At 43.9% G+C, this 23,955-nt stretch overlaps 3 protein-coding genes and 1 pseudogene across 9 annotated transcripts in view; all 4 read left to right on the top strand.

Annotated features, from left to right (window-relative positions):
- mical2b (microtubule associated monooxygenase, calponin and LIM domain containing 2b) overlaps window positions 1-8,106 on the top strand; it is a 42,013-nt gene extending 33,907 nt beyond the window's left edge. For 5 of the 6 annotated variants that reach the window (XM_028987288.1, XM_028987287.1, XM_028987286.1 and 2 more), the window contains 7 exons: window positions 476-1,202; window positions 2,965-3,038; window positions 3,411-3,509; window positions 3,590-3,683; window positions 6,624-6,723; window positions 6,807-6,880; window positions 7,637-8,106. In XM_028987288.1, coding sequence (XP_028843121.1) covers window positions 476-1,202; window positions 2,965-3,038; window positions 3,411-3,509; window positions 3,590-3,683; window positions 6,624-6,723; window positions 6,807-6,880; window positions 7,637-7,821 — 1,353 coding nt within the window. In that variant the 3' untranslated portion in view covers window positions 7,822-8,106. The remainder of the gene's footprint in view (window positions 1-475; window positions 1,203-2,964; window positions 3,039-3,410; window positions 3,510-3,589; window positions 3,684-6,623; window positions 6,724-6,806; window positions 6,881-7,636) is intronic. The other variant, XM_028987284.1, reaches the window with a different exon arrangement.
- On the top strand, window positions 1,645-1,795 carry LOC114795008 (uncharacterized; annotated as a pseudogene).
- Window positions 8,107-8,294: 188 nt separating the features above from the next.
- On the top strand, window positions 8,295-19,037 carry parvaa (parvin, alpha a). Its single transcript, XM_028987295.1, has 13 exons — window positions 8,295-8,626; window positions 10,078-10,167; window positions 10,264-10,334; window positions 10,580-10,682; window positions 10,892-11,032; window positions 11,237-11,352; window positions 13,296-13,354; window positions 14,438-14,457; window positions 14,594-14,655; window positions 14,742-14,810; window positions 15,573-15,674; window positions 17,254-17,326; window positions 17,925-19,037. Exons 1-13 carry the CDS (start codon window positions 8,491-8,493, stop codon window positions 17,999-18,001), a joined length of 1,119 nt encoding a protein of 372 aa, XP_028843128.1. The 5' UTR covers window positions 8,295-8,490; the 3' UTR covers window positions 18,002-19,037.
- A 1,952-nt stretch (window positions 19,038-20,989) lies between these two features.
- The window catches only part of tead1a (TEA domain family member 1a), a 29,988-nt gene continuing 27,022 nt past the window's right edge, over window positions 20,990-23,955 (top strand). For both annotated transcript variants that reach the window (XM_028986450.1, XM_028986451.1), the window contains exons 1-2: window positions 20,990-21,181; window positions 21,326-21,454. The gene's annotated coding sequence lies outside the window, so the exon portion shown is untranslated. The remainder of the gene's footprint in view (window positions 21,182-21,325; window positions 21,455-23,955) is intronic.

The raw sequence follows: 23,955 nt of genomic DNA, 5'->3' as shown, positions 1-23,955 counted from the left end.
TTCAGATCCAAGGTTGATGGTTTAATATTTATGACAGTAACATGATATAACCAGATTTCTGGTTAGATAACCAGACAGTAACCAGATTTCTCTAGAATAGAAAAGTTACACAAGCTGCAATTTGTTAACGTGTGCATGAAATAAAATGTTCTGGTTAACATAGAGTATTTGTGGTTGTGTTTCAAGATTTTTAAGTTGTAAGGTGAAGTGACCATGTGCTTATGTTACTGAGGTGTTTTTTTTTGTTTGTTTCTAAAATGTACTCCCTACTGGAGTTTTTTTCACCTCTTTTTCACCTTTTTTTTTTCGTTTTTTCTCTGTTCTTCCTTTATCCTCTTGACATGGTATATTGCAACAGCAATAAAGGTTTTTTTTTTATCATCATAAAGGCACAGAAGAAATAGTCAACCAGTTGTCAATGAGTTGCTAGTTAGGTTGGCAAAATAGATTGTGATCATCTGAAATTTCTATTTAGACCTCAACAGGGGACCCTGAAAGATCATCTCAGGAGAATAACCCAGCACCAACTGAGGTTTTAAATTATCGACAGGACCAGATTTCCAGTGAGCTTCAGTCTCCAAGCCTATCTTTAGTCAGCCCTAGGAAGAAGCTTGTCCTCTCTGCTTCAGAGAAAGAGAAGCTTTTGGACTGGGACCTGGGTGCTCCAGAGTCAGAGGTGAAGCCCAGGAAGTTCTCGTTCAGACAGAATGATACAAAATCTGAGACCTTGCCTCAGAACCCTGAACCAGCATCCATGACTCCTCCAAACAGCCCACCCCTTTCCACCTTCCAGTTCTGGGCCAGTACCTTGAGAAGGTCCTTTGGGGCCTCAGGCAACAGCATTTCTGTCACAGGAGTGACCAAAAGACCAAAGGCCCCAAAGGTCAGGCCTGTCTCTGAAGGACCCTTGTACTTCACTTCACTCTTTGGGTCGGCATCCCAGGAGCAGCAGTCATGCCCAGCACCAGCAGAGGGACAGCTGGGCAGACAGAAGAGTGGGAGTGATCTGACAACCCTACTGGAACAGGTGGCCCTCAGCACCAAGCCCATGGGCACCTCCAAGGATGACATGGCTTCTCTTCCCCCTCGCAAACTCAACTTCTTCTCTTCCCTACGGGTCAAGAGGAGGGAAGGAGAGGTGAGAAGAGGTGTAGACAACCAGAAGGACATCTGGACCATCCTCTCCAAATTCAGGAACAAAGGTGAGCAGCTGTGGGCGTTCCAGACTTTTATTGATTTAATCTCTATTAGACAAAAGGTAAACTGGGTCTGGGCCTCAGCCATGCAGTAAGTGGCTTCATGTGTTGCTCATTCTGCTCAATTAAACTTGGCATGGGGATTGAGACCATGACAGATGTTGGCCTTAGACCTCATTTTGATACAAAACACAAATCTGTAAGAAAAAGGATAATTTCAAAAGATTTACTGCAAATGTTGCAGTAGTTTTAAAGAAATAACTTGTGTACTTATCCTCCCACATCTTTTAAACATGCACAGTTCACTTCTGTGTGGATGGTCAATTTTATCCTGAGAACATCCTGCTGATCAGGCAACATCTCTGGCCCAACAGAGTCTTCCCTCTTTACATCTGTATGGTCTCTCAGGTCATATGCTGATACCTGCGTAGAACTCGCTAATTTATTAATACTTACCTGGCAGGGGAGATACTGTGATTAAGAATGAGGTTCACCCAGCCATTGCACTCGGGCTGTGCTGACCCCTGTGAAATCCCCAGATGTGGGAATCTCGACTATATAATTTCTGGTAGTGGGGAATTGCATTTGCTCTCTCCCTTGATCTTTACTGATCAGTGGTGGCCTAGCGGTTAAGGAAGCGTTTGTCAGAAGGTTGTCTGTTCAAATCCCGATCTGCCAAGGTGCTTGTGAGCAAAGCACCATCCCCACACACTGCTCCGAGGGCACCTGTCATGACTGCCCACTGCTCACTAAGGTAGATGGGTTAAAGGCAGTGGACACATTTCGTTGTGTGCACCGTGTGCTGTGCTGTGTATCACAATGACAATCACTTCACTTTCACTTACTACCGCAATGGACACTGGACTCTGCTACCTTCTAACTTTCCTGGATACAGCTCACAATGCCCTACATGTGTCATGTGTCAACATCCAGTGCTGACCAGAGGAGGATGTGTTCCCCTCTTGAGCTTTGGATCCTCTCAATGTTTCTTCCAAATTTTTGCTCAGGGAGATTTTCCTTGTCACTGTCACCTTTGGCTGCTCACTAGGGGCTTTTGTAATGTGAGACGCTGTTGTAATGTGAGCTGCTTACATTACACTGTAAAATGCCAATGTACACTGTAAAAAACACTTTTCCAAAAAGTATTGGTTTGAACCTTTGTGAAAAATAATTTTTCCTTAAAAATATTGAGAACTTTTATATATATTTTTTGTTTGTTTATTTATTTAAATGTTTGGGCCCAAATATTTGGATGTAAAAAAAAATATTAGAAGCGCATGTGTGTATCCCACACACATGCATGCACACACACTCACCTTAATTGACTACCTGTCCATTTAGATTATGTTATGGAGTCATTGCTATTGAACCTCCATCTACAGTCAAGGGCAGGTGAGAAATACTGTGAACCGTCTTGGTCCATGATTCACATTTTCTGGATTTCAGGCTGGTAATATGGAGGTCATGAGTTGTACAGGAATCCAATCAGACCTAATACAGTTCTGTGGTAGTGGCCTAGTGGGTTAGACTTATGAACCAGACCACAGTGTCCCAGGTTCAAACCCCACTTACCATCATTTTGACCCTGAGTGTCTCCAGGGAGACTGTCCCTGTCACTACTGTAACTCACACTACTGTAAGACCATCTGGTAAATGCTATAAATGTAATGTATTTACTGCTTATCTGGTGGATTATTGTGAAAGGTAGTGTCTGTATTGACCACATGTCTGTTTATAAGCTCCTTGTGTTTTTCCCTCGGTTGTCCAGGATCCAGTCAGCGGGAAGAGGAAGCGTGTTGTTCTTCATCCAGCGATGAAGAACAACACACTGAGCCACAGAAGGTACCCCAGATAAATGTTCTTGATTGTATGATGGTCCACGCTGCACTGGAGGAAGGATGATGTGGATGGTTCTGTAGTGAGAGAGCTGTTATTTCCTGTAGGATTTGTCTGCCACAGTTATTTTAAGAAGAGAAACATTTTTTCTGAATACTGTATAGTGTACCAGTGCTTCTGGTGTAGCCCTATGAAATTGCCCAGGGAGGTCATGTGTTCCACCTGCCATCATGTGACCATTTATTCCCTGTAATTTAATAGTAATAAGTAGTAATACCCTAGTGTGTGTCAGTTCTGTTCATCATGTAGCTGCTTTATATTACTGTAATACAGCTTCAGATTGTGTTAGTGTCTATGCTGGTCTGTCTGTGCATTCAGCCCCAGAGGAGCTCTGTGGAGAGGCAGAGGAAGAGGCAGGAGAAGCTGGTCCAGCAGCAGGCCAGGAGGGAGCAGCTAAAGAGGCTCCACAGGGCACAGGTGCATGGAACATCAGTCCTTCTGAGCAGCAGCACGAGTACACAGTGGCTTGGACTCAGTCTGTCTTGAATGTGTTACAGGTGATCCAAAGGCAGCTGGAGGAGGTGGAGGAGAAACAAAGAGCCTTGGAGGAGAAAGGAGTGGCACTGGAGAAGATTCTGAGAGGCGAAACTGGTATCAGCGCCAGCTCTCATCTCACACACACACACACACACACACACACACACACACACGCACGCACACACACACACACCTTTGTGTTTGTGCGAACGCAGGCTAATAAATATGCAACCACTGAGTTTATTCTCTATAAAACAAGCAAAAAAATAAAAACTATTTAGTCACATTGATGTGATACTCAAGTTTCGAGTACAAGGACACAGACTAACAGATTCAGTAATTTTTTAGGCCTTTACTTGGCAGGAGTACCCATTTTCTGATTGAAATTAGAGAATAGGCCGCTTTCATAGTGGCCAGGATCCAGAATCTGGGCTCTTCATGTGTTAACCCCGGGGAATTGCAGTGTGTGGCTGGACCCTTTATGTGCACTTCCTGGATTAATGAAACATAGTCACTGAGAGGAGCTTATGCCTGAGTTTTACATGTCAGATCAGACACTGATGTTTTCTTGGTTGGGAGACTGACAGCATTTCAGGTTTGACCCCTTTGTTCACATTTTTTCACTTGAGATGGCCCGTAATCCATACTCACTGTGTCTGTGTGCAATGGACAAACTAGAAGAAGCCTGTTTACCGTTGCTGGCCTACATGTTTAACCCGGGCAAAATTGTGTTAAAATTGGTCTGGATTCGCGTAGCCCGATCCAAGTAATAAGGAGTAGAGGCTACAGGCTGAATAGACTTCCTTCTGCCTGCCACTGGTGATAAAACATAAAAACCGCAGCCACAGGTGGGCTTTTCATTTTCTAAAACATACTTTGGATTGCTTTGACTACCTTTTGACAAGGTAAGGCTTTTTTTTGAGAGATGGGAACATTTAAATGACAGTGATTTGCATTCAAAGTAAATGGCCATTTAAAGTTAAAATTATGCTGAAATGACAGCAGTGGTAATAGGTCTTGCAAATAGAAAGGAGAAGGGAGGAGAAAAAGGATGGAAATGATTGGAAAATGCAGTCTTTCATTATTTGAGAAAATGTTGATATACATGTTGGTTATTAAAGCTGGGAAATCTTTCCAATGGAAACAGGCAAACCACGGCAGTCTTTTTGCCGAATAATGAGTTTATAATCATTCCTCTGAAAGCCACAATTTGTCTTTTGCCAGAAGTGTAATTGATTTTTTAACATCTGCTGTGCCTCTCAGAAATGCTTGTTAATGCACTATGCACCCTACAGCTTTTAGCCAAACAATATTTCCTGTTCCAGGCATCAACAAACGGGCGTAGCTTTCTCGCCTCAAATTCAGCACAATTAACGAGGAGGGAAAGTTGCGTCCCGGTACTCCGGGAGCCAAAAAGACTGGAAAGGAGGGTGCTGCGGTGAGAAACGGCACCAAATTCTTGTCCAAGTTGCTTTTAAGTAAACACAAATCTCACTGATTCATTCAGCGTTCAACTGAGATCTTCCAATAGGTTGTAAGAACCCAATAAAAAAAATCCTATACCTTTTAACCGAGAGCTTCTTTTCAGAGGCGTGTGCGGCCTTGCAGTGGATTTTTAATTAATAAACCCGGAGTGCATCGCTCCTAATGGCAGCCTGAAGCCGGGCAGCATGCTTTGTATAGCCTGTTTATGCCTTTGTCAGTGTAAGGGCTGAGAGTAAAGAGAGGGGGGGGGGTCTCTCTTGAATGGATCCTTTGTTAACTGGCATTCGCAGCCTCAGAACTAGATGGAAAGTGGGCATGAGTAGGTGGTGTACAATGGACCAGGCAGAAATAAATATGAGCAAATCTCATGAGTTCTGCATTTGGAGGCAGTTACATTTCTTAGTATTTGGGTCTTTCATGCAGGCTATGTCAAGGATCTTCATGTGCTGCTGCTTCTGTATAGATGCTTGTCCTCAGGGTAACATGCCGACAGTACACGTTTGCAAGGTTAAATCACAGACTTTTTTTATTATTTAACATAATAAAAAAAAAAAGTTTACAGATGGCATATATTTAAAGTAACCACACATCATAAAGGGTGAATGGTGGCTTTCGTCTGCAGGAAACAAAGTAATACTGTACTATTTTAACGCATTTACAGCATTATTTTACACACCTTGTGCAATGAAGATCTCTCACTGGCCGGTAAGTTGTGTGTCAGCCTTTAACAAATGAGTCACTTTAACACACCATGAAGGGAAGACTAGATAGAGACTACTTCAATCCAAAGGGGTCAATAAAGTGTCTGACATGCTGAAAAAAAAAAAACTACAGGTTTCAAAACCAACCTGTCATACCTGTACATACAGATTTATTCTTAAATCTGATGTTATTTGTTCATATGCATCACATTCCTATTCTGAATGAACCTACATTTGGAAAAATTAACAAGTACATCCCATGCAGTGTGACTGTGTGACACGAACATTCATACACCAATAACATGGTTACAGCAAAATTCATTCCACTATTACTGCTGTAGGCAGCAATTTGTGCCAGTTACATTATGTGCAAAAGAACGCAGTAGCATAAACTCACAAGACTGGCAATATTGATATGATTATATTCCTTCACTCGATGTGGTTTTGTGCTGTTTACTATAATTTTTCAAGGTGAAAAATCCGAACTAAGTCACTTCAGACTGGCAGTGTGACTTTAGCCATAGTTCACACAGGCACACAAACACATACACACCTGCAGAACCAATACTTTCACCAAAATCTACTAGCGTTAGACACATCTAGGTACTTCTCCATTCAGAATTCCAATAGCCATGACCCTCCTGTTCAGATTAACCTGATAAGACTTATGAACACCTGAAATTGATGGGTGTTCATAAGTGAACATTTTTACTAAACTAGTAATGATTATGAAAGTCAGATTAAATATGAAAGGAGTACGTGGTACCCAGGGTACCTGCTATTGAAACTGAGTGAAAGGAAACACAGTGTCTGGAGTTGGATTGTGGGTAAAAGGCCTGAACCCCATGACTCTATGCTCTCTTCTCAGGCGATCAGTCTTCAGACGAACACCAGCTGCTGCAGACCTGGTTCAAGCTGGTCCTGGAGAAGAACAAATTGGAGCGTTACGAGTCAGAGCTCATGATCTTGTGAGTTGTACTTTCTAATGAAAATGCACCTGTAGCATGAAATGTGTGATCTACTTATTATAATTATTATGTACGTGTGGTAGTGCACAGGAGCTGGAGCTGGAGGACACACAGAGTCAGCTGCAGCGAGATCTCAGAAGCAGAATGGCCATGGATGGTAACACACTTTGCTGAATTGGGAGGGTGACGGAACCCTCATTTCCACATCTATAGATGGCATGTTGCCTTCAGCACATGCTGCTGGGTGCACCACCCTCAAGCCACCTTCTTTTCAGCCTCTGTGGCTTGCACACATTTGACACGCAGTCTGTGATTGAGACGATGTGACTTGGGCCACCAGCTTTGTGAACATCACCAAAGGAGGGTCGGCGTTGATGAACCACTTTGATATTTCTCCATTCCTCTTGTTGTTTTGTCTTCAGCGTTTTCTGCTGGCTGCTGAATGGTGCCACTTGAATCATCTACCCTGGTACCTGCTTCTACTTAAAGGCTTTCAGTCAGCTCCACTCCATTGAGGAGTTACACTAAAGAACACTAAAAATCATCTCAGATTTCTAGCTGGTGGCGGCTTGACTCATTGTTGCCAGTCTCACCTCATTCAGGTTCAGTGACAAATCGGAAAAGGGAACCTGCAGTCGTACCAGGACAATGGCTGGAATTTTATCAACCTTGAAACAAAATTAGTTACTAGCTGTAAACCGATATGGGTCTTTCAGTATTCAGATGGCTGATATATCACTGTTACAACTTAATACATGATTTTAAAAAAAGGACTATGAATGAAACTTTAAACAAATCTGTGTCTGTTACCTGGAAAAAGTGTTACTTGGTGGGATTAATTGGTCTGCTAAAAGTACAGATGAAAAAAACACCCTTTCAGAACACTGTGACAAACATGTGTGTCCATCTGCAGACTCAAAGAAGAGCCCTGAAGACCTGAAGGAGGAGCAGGAGCTTCTGGTCCACATCATGCAGGTGGTGGAGAAGAGGGACCAATTGGTGAGCCTCCTAGAGGAACAACGGCTGAGGGAGAGAGCCGAGGACCGGGACTTGGAGAGCATGGTCCTGTCCCGGGGATATCAGGTCCACTGGACATGATGCTCGTTCTGATGCACTGGATTCTCTTTTCTCGTTTTTGTCTGTTTAAATGTCATTGTTCCTCAGTACTGTAACTAAATACTGTTTAGTTAAGATGACAGAAACTTGCGCTTGAAATCCACTTGAAAAAAATGCTAGAAATGATTTTGTATGACTTGCCTGTATTGTACTACTGCAGCTCCTGGTGCTAATGATCTCATGATCTGGAGAAAAAATATAATTCAGATGAAAGGTAAACATTTCTTGATTTGTTCTGCACATGAAACACCGCCAAAGACTTAACTTTGGTCAAAATTCTGTTAATTTGTGTGATTTATTTAATAAATCTTTTTGTCACGCACGCGCCTTAAACTTGAAAAATACAAATAATAGTCGTAATGAAAATAATAAAGGTTGCTTAGACATATGTTTGCGTGTAAAATTGTACTGCACAGCTCGGGCAGGAAGTGCCTGTGGAAAAGGGGCGGGGTTATTGAAAGAGGAAGGGAAAACTCCTGGGATGAGGACTTTCCAAGACTGGCCACATATCCTGAATTCCGTTTCCGCTGCCCGGAAAGGCGCGGCTCCGCCAGCGTGATTCAGGGGGGGGGGTAATTGCGCGGTCTTGAGCAGTAAAGGTTGGAGGAATTCCGTTCAGGCCCGGAGACTTCGCCTGGAAAACCAGAGCCGATGGCGTCTTCTCCACAAAAGTCCCCGTCCTCCCCCAAATCCCCGACTCCGAAGTCGCCGACCTCTAGAAAGAAAGATGACTCGTTTCTGGGGAAACTCGGCGGGACATTGGCAAGACGGAAAAAGGCAAAAGAAGGTAGCTTCGTCTTTAACTTTGGAACGTTGTGCGGGAACTTTTAACGCCCTGGCGATCGTGTTTTCTGATTCGCAGACTGGCTGATGACGTCATCACAACAACAAGCCGTTCAACAATGTACATCAATGTACAATCTTCATCGACATTTTGTCACCATCCCTCGTCTATCTTTCACTTCAGAGTATTAGACATGGGTGTTTTTAATCACTCGTCCTGTGGTTTACGTCGCGTCAGTAACTTTTTAATATTTCCAGTCAGTGTAAGGCTTAATTTTTACTTCATTCCGCGCATAGCGTCTCCCCCGCCGACTGTAACCATGTAAGGTAACGTGCGTGCGTGCGTGCGTGCGCGCGCTCTGCTCCAGATGTCATGACTCAGGAATGAGGGACGCGCATGCGCACGTCGGCGGCGCGACGCCTGCTCCTGCATGCTCGCCGGCGTTTAGGAGTAAACGCATTAGCGAAACAAACACTCGAACCATTGGCTGGGCCTCGTGTCCGGCTTTAAACGAATTAAGCTCTCCGCGATCCATTTAGACCAAGAGGTCCCAGCAGGCCTCTCCCGCGCGGAGAACACTTGTGCCGTGATTGCTTTGCGTCAATCAGCGGTGAGTGCGCAGCTGAGCCCGGGGACGAGGCGCCCAGCACCCCACCCTCTGCTGCAGGCCGCCGGTGGATCGAAATGAAAAGGACATTTCTGTTCTTTAAGAGTGTGGAGTGGCAGCCCCGGGTGTGCGTCCTTTAACGTGCGGCCCACGTATTATCATTATTGTGGTCAGCAGAATAAATGTATTTACATAACGCCTGTCACAGACAACAGACATTGTAAATCAAAACTGACAACAATTGAAAGCAATGGCACACTGGTGCAGACAAAAGCCCCACAGTTCTCTTGGTCCGGGGAACTGAGAGGACCGGGGTGGGTGCCAGGTGCTGTACATTTGACTGTAGTACTCGTCATGCTCTTCATTTGGCAGGAATTTGTGAACCTATAGATGACATGAGATGTGAACCCCAGCAGGGGTGTGTGTGTGAGATTGAAACAGAGATGGTGTTGATTAATATGATGCGGTCCTCCCTTGGAATCCAACACAGGATATTAGCATCCCCACCGCTGCTGCCTGAGACGCAGCGGTGCGGAGGGGGCATGCTGGGCCGTGGCGCGATTTGGGGCCGTGTGGCGTCTGCATCTGTGTCTCTCTTAGTGCTTCTTCTCATTAGCACTGAACTAGAGATGCTAGCTGGCAAATTGTTTCCTCGTTTCCATAAAAGCTGTGCGCAACAAATGCACAGTATTTCTGTAAATGTTGAAATGTGCTTTAAGGCACTTTTTAATCATTGTGTAAACCACCCTGTGAATGTTTGAGAAGAATATTTTGTGCTTTGATGATATTTTTGGGTATGGTTGCTTTGTTGCATGTTCAAGCATTCCATATGCCATATGTCTCACAGTGTCTGAGCTGCAGGAGGAAGGGATGAACGCCATTAACCTGCCCCTGAGCCCCACCCCCTACGAAGTACATCCTGAGGACACCCTGCTAGGTATGAAGCTCATCTGTCGCCATGGGAACAGAGACACCACCCCCCAGATCTAGGGGAAAGCTTTGATGGGCCATCTCTCTCGCTCTCTCTCTGCAGAGGAAAATGAAGTCCGCACCATGGTCGACCCCAACTCCAAAAATGACCGCAAGCTTCAGGAGCTGATGAAGGTTTGGGATTTTTACTCATTGTGGCCATCTGAAGTTATACAGTTTGGAACCAGCTGCTTTTGGGTTGCAGTGGCAGTGTGGTCATGTGAAATATAATTTCGGTGGAATACAGGAAATGGTGATATACAGTGGACTCAGCCCCTGTAAAGACTTTTGTGAGCAGATGTATCACAACACAGGTGCTTTAACCCATGTGTAGCCTATACATGTCTTATTAATATTCGATACTATATGACTGCCCTCAGGTTCTCATTGACTGGATCAATGATGTGCTGGTAGGGGAGAGGATAATTGTAAAGGACCTGGCAGAGGATCTGTATGATGGTCAGGTTCTTCAGAAGCTCTTTGGTGAGTTCACAGGTCTGAGGTCCAGGTGAATTATGCTTCTAACATGTTTTTGCATGTTCTTGTCATGGACTCTCTGATCTTAAATGTTGCTAATTAAAGTATATGTGTCTGGGTATTTGATACTTTAAATTCAAATTGTATCAGATATTTATATTGTCACATGATTGTAATGTTGCCAAATACCAGTGTAACTGTGTTTCCTTCTGTAGAAAACCTGGAGGGAGAGAAGCTCAATGTGGCTGAAGTCACTCAGTCTGAGATTGCCCAGAAGCAGAAACTGCAGACGGTCCTGGAACGGGTTAACGAAGCTCTGAAGGTCTCCACCCGGAGCATCAAGTGGAATGTCGACTGTGAGTGTTTCTGCAGAGCAGAACTGGTAATGGACAGTTGGTCAGTAGGTCACAATATGGGAAACGCCAACCTAGCTTTTCCCATATCGTGACGTTGATTTGCTCAGCTGTCACCAGATCAGATTTTGGTTCAATTTAATCCCATTATATGCATTGAGATTGTCAATTAGTAATTTAAAGAGTACTCCTGTGTGCATCTCCTAGCCATTCATGCCAAGAGCATAGTAGCCATCCTCCACCTGCTGGTGGCACTGTCCCAGCACTTCAGGGCTCCCATCAGACTTCCAGATCATGTCTCCATTCAAGTTGTTATAGTGCAGGTATGTACATATGCATGGGTTTTTATGGATTTCCATTATCATTTTACGTGCCGTGTTTGGGGATTTAAAATTGTTTTGTTGTGGTTGGATCAGGACCATATAGTAGAAGAATTAAAACTGTTATTGTATGCACAATCAATAGTGTCGCCTCGACCCCTCTCCTCCCAAAATGGGTATACAGTCATACTCTATTGCAGTCAAAAACAAATGGGGTTTAGTGAAAATGACATTTTATTGGACAACCCATCTTAGTACTCCGCAGTGGTAATCCATGCATGTAGGCAGATGTTCAACATCTGTGATGCCCAGGTAAGACAACCACCAAATAGATTTGTTTATCATGAATAATATTTGAAAGTTTCATTGGAATGATAAACTGGTTATTGTTTCATTCAGAAACAATGTATGTCAAAAAAATGTTACAGAAAAACAAACAAACAAGAATTGCCCAAAAACCCCTCCATCTCCTTTAAGAACTCAACATATCCTTTAATGAGGAATAATATTAAAGATCATCCTTTTTATTTTATGGGAGTAAGGGACACCGTCTTAGAAGGAAGTCCAAGAAAAAAGCCAGAACAAGTGGCATTTACATTTACAGCATTTACCAGACGCCCTTATCCAGAGCCACTTACAATCAGTAGTTACAGGGACAGTCTCCCCCCGGAGACACTCAGGGTTAAGTGTCTTGCTCAGGGACACAATGGTAGTAAGTGGGATTTGAACCTGGGTGTTCTGGTTCATAGGCGAGTGTGTTACCCACAAGGCTACTGTGTGTGTAGCTACTAGGCTACTACCACCCACCTACCACCCCATTTAAGAAATAAGGGTGATATGGAGCAGTCAATTTGGCATGAATAGTCAGGGAAGTGATTGGCCTAGTGATTAAGGAAACAGATCCGTAATCGGAAGGTTGCCGGTTCAAAGTACTGTCCCCACACACTGCTCCCCGGGTGCCTTTCATGGCTGCCCACTGCTCCCTCAGCGGATAGGTTATGTGTCGGACTGCAACTATCGAATATTTTTGTAATTGATTATTATAATCGATTAATCGGATAACTCATAAAATACTTTGTTTAAAAAACAAAAACAAAGTAAACTGGGTCAGAGCAGTTGCGACGGCAGTCGACCTCACCGGCGCCATCTTGGGTAAATCTATATGCTAATGAATGTAGATTTGTCCCATCTGTTACTACCTTATGTATAGGGAAGGCGTGTTTTGAGATGTAACTTATCAGTGTGTGTGTGTATGTGGCGAATTACATGAGTGAGATCTTTCTATTTGCTCTCAGGTCCGTTTTACAGTGTATACACTACTGCACTACGTTGTCCACCTTATGCAGTGTAAAATGGTCCCACACTTTAGACATTTTTTTCCTTTTACGCACACCGGTATCTTCATTTTCCACCATCTTTGAAATGTGCTTCAGGTAAAACAAGCACACCTAGCTACAACTGGTGTGGACCTCCACAGTAGGCGGAAACACGTATACGACTTTGGTGAATTTAAACGAAGCCTCGAGGCAAAGAATTTTCCTCCAACATTTTTTGTAATCAAATTATTCAAATAGTTCTAATAATCCGAATAATCGTTTCATCCCTAGTTATGTGCAATTTGTGCAATACTTTGTATTGGGTTTCCATTAATAGTTTTTTATGATTACAGTTATTAACCATTACAAGTGCCTCTAGTTTTTGTGTGACAATCCTGCAAAATCAGCAATTTGCTACAAATTTTCAAACCTACTGCATTATTTTTGAAGTCAACTGTTGGTGCTGCCACTGCACGACCACATGGCTGTCACCATCGCACCATTTCAACAACAAATGACATACATAATTTATATAATATAACCAATTTTATGCTATTTTTATTTAAACTCTATTGATGTTTTGTTTTAATGAAATGATTTTTAATTTTGTGTCTCCATTTCTTTACACAGAAACGTGAAGGTATCCTACAGTCCCGGCAGATTCAAGAAGAGATCACAGGCAACACTGAGTAGGTCCCACCTTTTGGCTGTTATTTAGTCGCTGTTAATTGGCATCATTTTACTGCATTTTTTATCTGCTGCCTTTGCCCTGGTCAGTGGGCATATGAAGTAAAAGATCTTAATGCCAGTTTTCTTTGTATGTATATAAAGCTGATCTTCACCCCACATTCTTCCTGGTTTCAGTTTGAATGAGATCATGTCTATAGCACAAAGCCTTCCATGCTGTTTTCTTCATTATTCAATGGTGGAGATCTGTGGCTTAACTGTCACTTGAAAAATAAAGACTCCATTTACGGCTTCCGTAAGTCTCCTTATGAGACATTTGTGGAATTTCGACTTGCGCTTGTGAAGATGGAGCGACGTCTTCCAGATGGGCGTGTGCTTTGAGGACCCTCAAGGTTTATTTTCTGCTCTTCTGCCTCTTATCTCCCACCTTCTGTCACTCACACATTGTGTGACAGTCTCGCTTTTAAATACTTATGGCATTCCTGTGTTAAGTATAAACAATGTCTCCTCTCCGTTTTCTTTAAAACTGTTGGAGTCTGGAGCTCTCGTCATCATCTTGACCTTGAGTGGTCAGATTGTGGACACATGGTTGCTGCTGGACAGATGTCAGTATCTCAGGTGTCAAGGGCCTATATCAGGTGGGGTGTCTATTAAAGTGGACAGTGAGGGTGTATGCAAGGTTAATGAGTGAGAACAAGAGAGTTCTGGTTTGTCTTTCGCACACACACACACACACACACACACACACAGAGTGTAGTGGTCCAGCAGGCTCAGGGCAGCTGGAGGAGATGCAGCGAGGGGGCAGAGAAGGGGTGATGTGGGGGAGGCTGTTATCACACGGGCCCTGGCGTTTGCCTGGGCTCGCCACCGGCTCCGGAGATTAAAGCCGGCCAGAGGAGGAGGAGATGCTTGCTGGGGGTGTGGATGAGTGGTGGTGGGGTCTGAGGGTGTACTGCACCCTCCCACCCCTTAACCTTTTACCTTCACACGCCTTCATATTTCCAATGATTATAAAATATTTCTGTATACACTGGATACTGTGAATTTGTATTCATTTTTGTGTTTTTTATCTCTCCTTCCTATAGGGCCTTGTCTGGAAGGCACGGTATGTGTTTTGATAATCATCTCCAGATAAATGTGTGTTTTTGGTCAGAGATGAAGGCGCTGAGTGATTAATAACTGTTTGAGTGCCAGTTCCATCGTGTGTTTATGTGTGTAATCCTCACCCCTCCCACACACAGAGCGTGATGCCTTTGACACACTGTTTGACCACGCCCCCGACAAGCTGAACGTGGTGAAGAGGGTACGGCCCACTTCCACTCCTGCTACTTGCTGTTCCGCCCTGAGAACTGGTCACCCATAACTGGCTGCATTTTTCTCTCGTTACAGACCCTCATCACTTTTGTGAACAAACATCTGAATAAGCTAAACTTGGAGGTGGCAGAGTTGGATACACAGGTAGGCAAAAGGAAATAAACACCAGCCCACTCTTCAAACACACACACACACACATATATAGTACCATTTATATAAGCACGAACAAAGACAATATCACAGTACAGCACCACTCTGAGCTTATTATAGCAGTTTAACTACTGATAAAAGGAATGGAATTACTTATGGCTGCTGGGACAAAGTGTTTAAAAGCAGCATTCTTCTGTTTATGCAGAACAGTCCTCAGCTCTTTGAGGTGGCCAGAGTCTACTGTGAATAGTACAATAAGAATTATTGATAACAGCAGATACAACAACAATTTATTTTCATATAACCCAAAATTGCAAGCAGTATGTCTCAGTGGGTGATTACACCCCTTATACTCAGACCCTCTCTGGACACAAGGAACAACTCCCTAGAAAAATGGAAGAAACCTTGGGAAGGAGTAATTCAAAGAGGAACACCCTTCCTTGCTGCATCACTAATTGCATTTAGTAATTTAGCCAAAGACCACTCATCTGCTCAAGCATTTTTGCTTTGAGTGTATATTACCATTTTATTATATAATATGGCAGCTGAAGCTAGAAGATCTTATTCAGTCTAATGGTGGTGAGATGCTGGGCAGATTCCATTTCTACTGTTAAAAATTGCTGTGGAGAGTTAATTGATTAAATTGACAGAGTGACCTGTAGTTTGGGAACTAATGGCAATTTAAAGAAGGGCCTTTCAGCCAATACGAATGTTCAGTGGCTATTGCATGAATGGGTTTTAATTATTGTTTTGCAGTTTGCTGATGGCGTGTACCTTGTGCTCCTAATGGGACTGCTTGGAGGTTACTTTGTTCCTCTATACAACTTTTTCCTCACGCCAGAAAACTTTGAGCAAAAGGTACGTAATGTTTACACGAGTAAAACCTGTGTGTGTTAAAAGGATTCGACCGCATGCATTGGAGGGGCTTACCTGCGTTACATTGATGTTTGCCTGTATCTGTGTTTTTGTAAGCTTGTCATGAGCTTCGTTGGGATGCATCCCCTGAATTCTGACTTCTCAACACAAAATAAAGCAGGCAATGTCATATAATAAAGAATAATGAAAGCTGTAATCATTTTCAATTTTATTTGTTCTGTCCTGTTCCACCTTTTTTGTAGACAGGCAGATTGGATTTACAGCATTTATCAGATGCCCTTATTTAGTAATGATAGACTCAGTTGTCTTGCTCAGGGAAACAATGGTAGTGAGTGGGGTTTGAACCTGGGACTCTATGGTCTTCTGGTAAAAAAAAAAAAAAAAAGAAAAGTGAAGTGATTGTCACATGTGATGCACAGCACACGGTGCACACAGTGAAATTTGTCCTCTGCATTTAACCCATCACCCTGAGTGAGCAGTGGGCAGCCATGACAGGCGCCCGGGGAGCAGTGTGTGGGGACGGTGCTTTGCTCAGTGGCACCTTGGCGGATCGGGATTCGAACCGGCAACCTTCAGATTACGGGGCCGCTTCCTTAACCGCTAGGCCACCACTGCCTCAGTGACAAGTATTTTTTTCATTACTCTAATAAGCCCAGCCATGTTCTCCCTCGCCCCTGCAAATGGGGCCTGTTATTTTTAGCCCTGTTCGGAGCCATTTCGGCCCAGAGCCTTATCTGGGCCTGTTCCAGCAGCCCGGGCCAAGCAAAACGGGCATGCAGCAGGATGCATCTGTAATCTGCTGCTGCACAGGAAATCGATAAGTGGGCAGGAGATTAACACTAATGCGGAGAGAGAGAGAGTGGGCAGGTTGGGGGTCTTTTCAGGGGCTGATGCTGGACGTGACCAAGACTCTTGCCTAAAGGAATCCCCCGTCCCTTTGTCCCCTCCCCGCTAGTACTGGCTGCTAATTAGCCTCTCCATACTTTCCTAATCCTCCTGCACCCATGTGATCGGCCCCAAAACTCACCCGGCTGCTGGACTGAGGCCACTCTGCACACAGTGTTACTAACACTACCCAAAAGGATGCCAGAAACTCACAAACAGGCAAGCCGTCCCACATTCATCTTGTTTTCACTCACTTTCACATTTCTCCGTCACATTTCACTCAGTGCAGGACACCCACACACTCCTCTGAGAACCGTCCAACACACATGCACAGACAGACATAATATCTCTCCGGTTTTGAGCCCTTTAAGCCACTGTGTTTGCGGTGCTGATTACTTCATGCTCTCAGCTTACGGGCTCATTACTGATGTTTGGTGTGGGACTTTAACAATTCGCTGCAGCGCCCGAGAGAAGATGTGAAATCTACAACTGGTCCACCAGCCACGTTACACAGAAAGGATATTTATGGGTTTATCAAATGTCATGTGTGCGCTAGTAATGCATGGTGGTGTTTTTCTTTTATTGGATTATTCTCCTGCCGGCTCATTTCGCTGTTGAATTTATGTCCCTTTGTTCCTCTTTGATGTGTGCCTCATTTTATGTGCATCTCCTGCAGGTGCATAACGTGTCCTTCTCCTTTGAGCTAATGCAGGACGGTGGCCAGGAAAGGCCAAAACCCAGGCCTGAGGGTAAGCTTTGTTTTTGAAACCCTTCTGGAGCAAAGCGGGTGGGAAATACTGCATTTACGATGAAGCCCACCAGAAAATACTGGGCTTTGATACAGAAACACTGTGGCATGTACTCACTGCTATTTTGATAGCTGTTCTAGAACGATATGGTGTATTTAGTTGAATTCAGCAAATGCAGTAACATTCATGTCTTCAACAGTTTCCTAAATAATTCTTGTACTTTTGATTGTTGATCAAAGATCTGGCCCTCGATCTTTCTGAAAATATGCATGGTCTGAAATTATGCGAATGGCAGTGAACTGCTACTTTTGGGTACTGCTGTAGACTTTGTTTCACTGCACCAGTGACCTGGGACCTTTTAGACAAAGGTTGCATCCATGTCATTATTTATTCCATAACACTGAGAATAAATGAGCCTTTGGGCTTCCTTGCATCTGAATTTTTATTTACATTGTCATGCTCAGTAACTGTATAAACGTTAAAAGGTATCTGTTCAAAAATGGTATTGACTCCACATTACCTCCTTTCTTACATTTGATCAATGCCGACTAGGACTTGAAACCTCATTTTGTAAACCTAATTTTGTGTTCAATTTCAGATATTGTGAACTGTGATCTGAAATCGACACTGCGCGTGCTCTACAACCTCTTCACCAGATACAGAAACGTGGAGTGAAGACAGGATGGATGGAGCGCCATGTATAATCTGTGTTTCTATCAGTAACACTGTGTCTTAAGTCTTAAGGATCTGCCCTGTCAGCCCTTTTCAGGACTTTTCCTTTTTTAAGTAATATTTTCATGTAAAATGTTCTGTTTGAAATGCATTTGGTGCTGATTCTGATAAGTTTTGCCTTCAAACCCAAATTTAAATCATTAACTTGTACAGGGAGTATTTCACAATACTCAATATTTTGAACCCATAATTCTGCTGCTAAATTCATATGTAGGCAATTAGCGTCCATCCACGCAACTGATTCACATTTCTGGTTTGGTCCAAAATTATCTTTAAAGCACCAGGTAGGAAGTGACTAAAGGGATTTCAGGACACATGTTCATATTCAATTCCATCACTAACAAAAGAACCTTTTTTGTCATTATTATTATCATTATTATCGGGGCCAGCACCATTTGGCATTTATAGGAATTTAGCCATGTTATAGCTAATTGTTTTAATATCATGTTTTTAAAAATATATTTATATTTTAGAAAAACATATGTTTGAATATTGTACACCTACGCATTTATATTTTGTTATGCTATGCCCCTTCTTGCTGTACTTGGTTAGTAGGGTGGTCCACCATTTTCAAATAGAGGTTGAGACTTTCATTCCTTCCATCCATTCCTCTCTGTTCAGATGAACAGAGCCACTGTCAGCATGGGGACCACACACTGTGTTTTTTTTATTATTTAAGAAAAATATTTTGTGGTCAAATAAGATTAAGAGGGAACAACAACCATTGAAGCTAAATATGATTACATCAAACTGCTTTTTTTATTATTCTAAAGCCACCTGAGTCACATCAGTGTGTTTCACACGCAGCGTTGATCCATAATTTATTTTAAGTTTTTTTTGTAATTGCTCACTTTATTCAAAGCATTTGCTTTATGTGACACTGCTAACACAAGACACTAATTCTAAAGGTTCATTTCAAAGTCCTCACAATGATTCTTATAATAAAACCATATTGTATTAAACGTATGAATTGCTTTAATACTGTTTGAATTGGTTAGAGTTTGTGTTAATTTTGAGTGTGCTGTAGGTACGATAAAGAATGTGTATGTTCGACCAACAGCAACTGTTACAGTGGCCAAGCTTCAGTTGTTGCTTGCAAAGGTCACCTGCACTACAGGGTGAAGGGTAAGGCATGTGTGACGTGTAATTTCAAAACTTCACATTTGATCTAGTGAAAGAATTCAGAAGGCCACTCTTTAATAATAAGACTTTAATAAGAAGCCTTGCAGAGAGAGAGGCAACCAAGGCTGATGCACATTCAGAGCACTTCCAGCAGGAACCTGCAAACAAAGGGCCTGTCTGGATTTCATCTCCAGCTTGATGCAAACCACAAGTGTCCTTTATTCACTAGTTTGGTTATATACGTCTGAGAAATGGCGAGCTGTAGCGGGTTAATGATGAATGGATCAAACGTGTTCCTGGCTCTGTCCTTCGGAGGAGTGGCATGCTTTTTTCCATTCAAATTAGAATTTTCTTATTCCAGACCTCGCCTTTGTTTTTGTTCAAGTTTGAAAGATACAAATGGGAAGGGACTTTTGTATTTCTGAGCTGTGATTAGAATCATTGTGGAGATTGTCAACCAGTTTGTGACACTTTATTAATTAAACAAGATTTTGATTGACACCTTTAGTCTGGAATGTCAATCACAGGAACGTAATAAATTGAGTTATAAGTCCCTTAGTTGTCATTGACAGTTCATCATCCATAGGGTGTTGTCTCTTTTTTTCATGTTTTTTTTCTTTATTATAGACAAGGAATAAATAAACGTTCAGCCCAACAAATAAGATAATTATTTTTGTTTTTGTCTCCATTTGGCTTTATAAAGTTATGGTGGTGTACATGTGTAAATAGTACTGTGACAGAGGCTTGCAATAAACCATTGCTCCCAATGCATTTTGCGCCTGGCCATTATTGCTAAATCTTAGCTATTAAAAGCTCTCACCGTATTTATGTACCCTGCCTTCTGCAGAGAAAATGACAGTAAAGGACATCGGCGCTCTGTGGCGACTGGCCCCTGCTCAAGATGTCCTGAATTGGGAGGATTGTCACCATTATATTGCAATTACCCCATCCCTCCCACCCCATTGTCATTTTTCTCTCTCGTTATCCTTCCATCTTTGTCAGTCTTTGTGCTCTCCCTCACATTTGAATCCTGTCACCCAATCGTGTTCTACCACGGTCCCTTTCTCCTCCTGTCAAGAAGGTGAGTCAGGCACAAGGGGTCACACTTCACTTCTGAGAATCCTCCTTTGACTGGCTGGTGGATGGTCACATGATTGAAATTTCTTCTACCTTGAGTGGCACAGGATAGCATGGGTGCATCGGGTGGGGGGCTGAGTGAAGATCAAAGGGCAGTGGGAGTTCACCCATGACATCAAACGTGGCCCTCTACTGCTGCAGATGTCCACCTAGCTGCTGCATCCACAGGCCACTCAGGCATCATCAGAAAAACACTACGCATCAGCCCCTCAGCTTCCTCACATTACATATGAAATCATTCGCCTGCCTGAGATGCAGCAGACTTTGAGGGCGTGATTCACCCCTTTTCACTTCTTGGTGGCCAATACTAGTAAAGATTGTAGGAAGTGACCTGTATGGACTGGTGCTTGGTGGATATTGGGCATGATGGCGGTGAAAGGGAGACCATGTAAGTGGATTTGCGCTGATGGCAGCGGACGTCGAGGGAGAGGGGTATCAGTCACCGGCGCAAGTAAAACCAATTTCCGCCACCGCTCCACTACAGCGAAGACACCGCTCCGCCGCGGCCACGAGATGGCGACCGCCGTGGTCGTGAAATGGTGCGCGCGCTCCCTCCGCGTTGCCTGGTAGTGAGGTCATTCACGCGCGAGCTCCCCCGCCCCGCCCCGCCTACCAGTCCGCGGGAGACGGTGACGTCACACTAACCCCGCCCCCCGCGCAAACTCAATCTTCGCGTTCATTTCATTCCTGCCCTCATTCCGCGCATACTTCACATCTCTGTAGATACGGAGAAAATATACCTCCTCATTCCGGCCTGAGACAACAACAAAAAACAACAACAACAACAACAACATCATAAAACTAACTTACCCGCGCGGCCACGCGTTCTAAACCAGACCCGTCCTTTTAATAAACGTGTCCGAGGTAAGTTTGTTCGGGGAGTTGTTGACATTTTTTCCGTCGCGCTGAGGTGAGGGGGCTGCTCCGCTCGACCCCGCGGCCCGCTTCTGTCTTGCTTTTTTTTTACTCCCTCTCCGATGGTTTGAGAAACGTGCATTGTTCTTTTAGCTCGGCGGAGCCGGACACTTTCGGACGCGAACAAAAGCCCCCAAGGACTTGTTGCACCCCGGACCCGATACCGGCGATACGGACACCCACCCGGTCCGGAGCGCCCGCTCGCCCGCTTCCCCTCCTGCCGTAAGTTCACTTCGACCTCCTTCCGTTTTAATGTCACCGTGCCGGACGCTAAATTCCGCCTTTACTCCGGAGTATCCGGGCTTCCGGCGGGATAAAGTCCGGCGGCTGTTAATCATTGATTCCTCACACACACACACACACACACACACACGCAGAGAGAGACGGAGTAAATAACGCGCGGTTACTACACACACACACACACACACAAGCTTTCCTCACTTTTATTCCCGGAGATAATATTTAAACAGATACATGCCGGACACAACACTTTTTACCAGAACATAAAAGGCAAATACATAAATAAGATACTTTTTCTGCGGGTTCTGTTCTAGATTTCATTGTACAATTCTGTGTTGTTTGGAGTGAAAATAATTTCTGATGCAACCAGTTGGAAACATAAAATACCAAGGACTGAAATTAAATATGTGTAAATCTCTAAACTGTCACTTTCGTTGTTATTTCTAGAAAGATCTTTGTGTGTGTGTGTTGTTTTATCGACTTGTTGCGTGTACCTTGTTGTGACAGGTTGTATAATGGCTCCTCTCGTTTAAAAAAAAAAAAAAGGCCGCTCGTGTTACGAAATGAGGGGGAAACAGTAGGTGCAAAGCTCAGAAGATTGGGTTACCTCGGGGACAGAGGGGCTGTGGGGGAAGGGACACTTATTGTTCCTGCTGCTGTTGAGGCATAAGGCTGGGTGGTGGGGTGGCGGCGGCGCCTGCCGCCGGTTCTGTTCCTGCTGGACTTGTTGAATTGCTGGAGGCCGGTCAGGCCCTTTCTCCTGGTGACATCTGCTTTACTGCTTTCATCCACCTGTAGTGGAGAAGGGGGGGGGGGGGGGGATGCAAATTTCGCTCCGAACTCTTCCCACTCTAGAAATCCGGCATAGCAGGCGTGGTTCTGACCGCGGCTGCCACTCACTGTCTAGCCGGCCCATTGTTATGCCAGCAACAGGCGGCAGCGGCCAAGGCACCATATGGCTGTAGTACGCCTGTATGCTATCTGTTCATTTAGCTTATCAGCGCAGCGTCCCCTGAATGTACACACTCTGTTTCGACCGTGCGCTCCAGTCTGTCCCTTGGCACCTTGTTTTTATTTTTTGGGCCAATTTTCCTTGATATTTCCCTCTTTTGTAAAAATGCAAGTTTTTTTCTATTTTATTTTAATAACCAATCCTTGTCCTTAACTTTATTTATATGTTTGGACTGGCTGACTGTTGCCGCAGATTTTTAAGATAATTTTTGTCAGACCCGCTTTTATGTGCCGATGACCAAATCCGTGGAGCTAATTACTTGTCCATTCATTGTAGAGACACTGTAAAAAGAGACATCTGATTATTGAAAAAATTAATTAGCATATCATCACAACATTTGGATGTCATTGTAAAAACGCAGAAAGGGAAGCATCTCGGGGAGGATTCTGCGCTCTGACCGACCGAGCAACAGGTTACTGGGAAGACTCTGGAAGCTTGTGGGGTGTACATAGTGGTCCAAGCAGGGCCAGAAAAGACCAGGAAGGCCTGGATTAAGGATTCTGGAGGGTGATTGACGTGGTCATGTCAAGTTTTCTGCTCAACTATTAAAAAAACTGAAAGAAGCCAACAGTGTAATAAATTAAAATTCATATGTAATGAAATTTTGGAGCGGGCGGGTCAGGGTAACAATGGAGCAGCAGGCTGGTGAACAGTGGGGGTGAGGCGTGGGGTGGGAGGGGGCTTTGTTTGGAAAGCGCAAGAACAATGACTGCCCTCAGAGGCTGGGTGGCGGGTGGGCCAGAGCTCAGCCTGTGCCCCAGGGTAACCCCCCATCCTCGGTGACACAAAAGAAGAGACTCGCTCTCCATTCTTTCTTTTCCTTTTCTCCCTCGATTTCTTTCTCTTCCATACGTAGTCTGCTGTACTTCACTTTCTCTCCCTGTGCCAGGAGAAGGAAAGTACGCACAATCCAAACAACAACTGAACGAGAGGCGGAAAAGACTGGCCTTGTGCCACTGACGTCACCAGTGTCCCTGTTCTTGCAGATGCCAGCCACTCTCCCTGTGCTGGTCAGCGGGTTCCATAAATGTGGTGCCACTGCGGTGTGTTTGGTGTTCACTGTGCAGAATTTCAGAAGGCTGTGATCGGCTCTTACTGCTGTTGACTCCAGGCTTGAAGTATCTTCTGTACTGCTGGTCTGAGGATGAGAGCGTGCAGTATCAAAACTGATCGCTTATTCATCATTTATCTTTAAAACATTTATTTTCCTCTTCTACTAAAGTGAAATACATATTTAACCCCAAGTTCTATCCCGCTTATGGGGAAAGGTTTGGTTGCTCAGGGCTGGTGAAAAGAAATGTGCAATTTATCAGTCATTAGATGAGTCAGGCGTGGAAACTAAAACAAAACCTCCCGTGTTCCAGTTAAAGCAGGAAAGCCACAACTTCCACCCAGGCCCAAAAATCCATGGTGCACACCCTGGCCATCACTCGGCTCCTCATCTATTCTTATTGTTAACATTATTAGTATT

Source organism: Denticeps clupeoides, chromosome 7 (genome assembly GCF_900700375.1).
Source record: "Denticeps clupeoides chromosome 7, fDenClu1.1, whole genome shotgun sequence".
Taxonomy (NCBI): Eukaryota; Metazoa; Chordata; class Actinopteri; order Clupeiformes; family Denticipitidae; genus Denticeps; species Denticeps clupeoides.
Note: the sequence above shows the minus strand (reverse complement) of the source record. Positions and strands in the feature narration are given on the sequence as shown.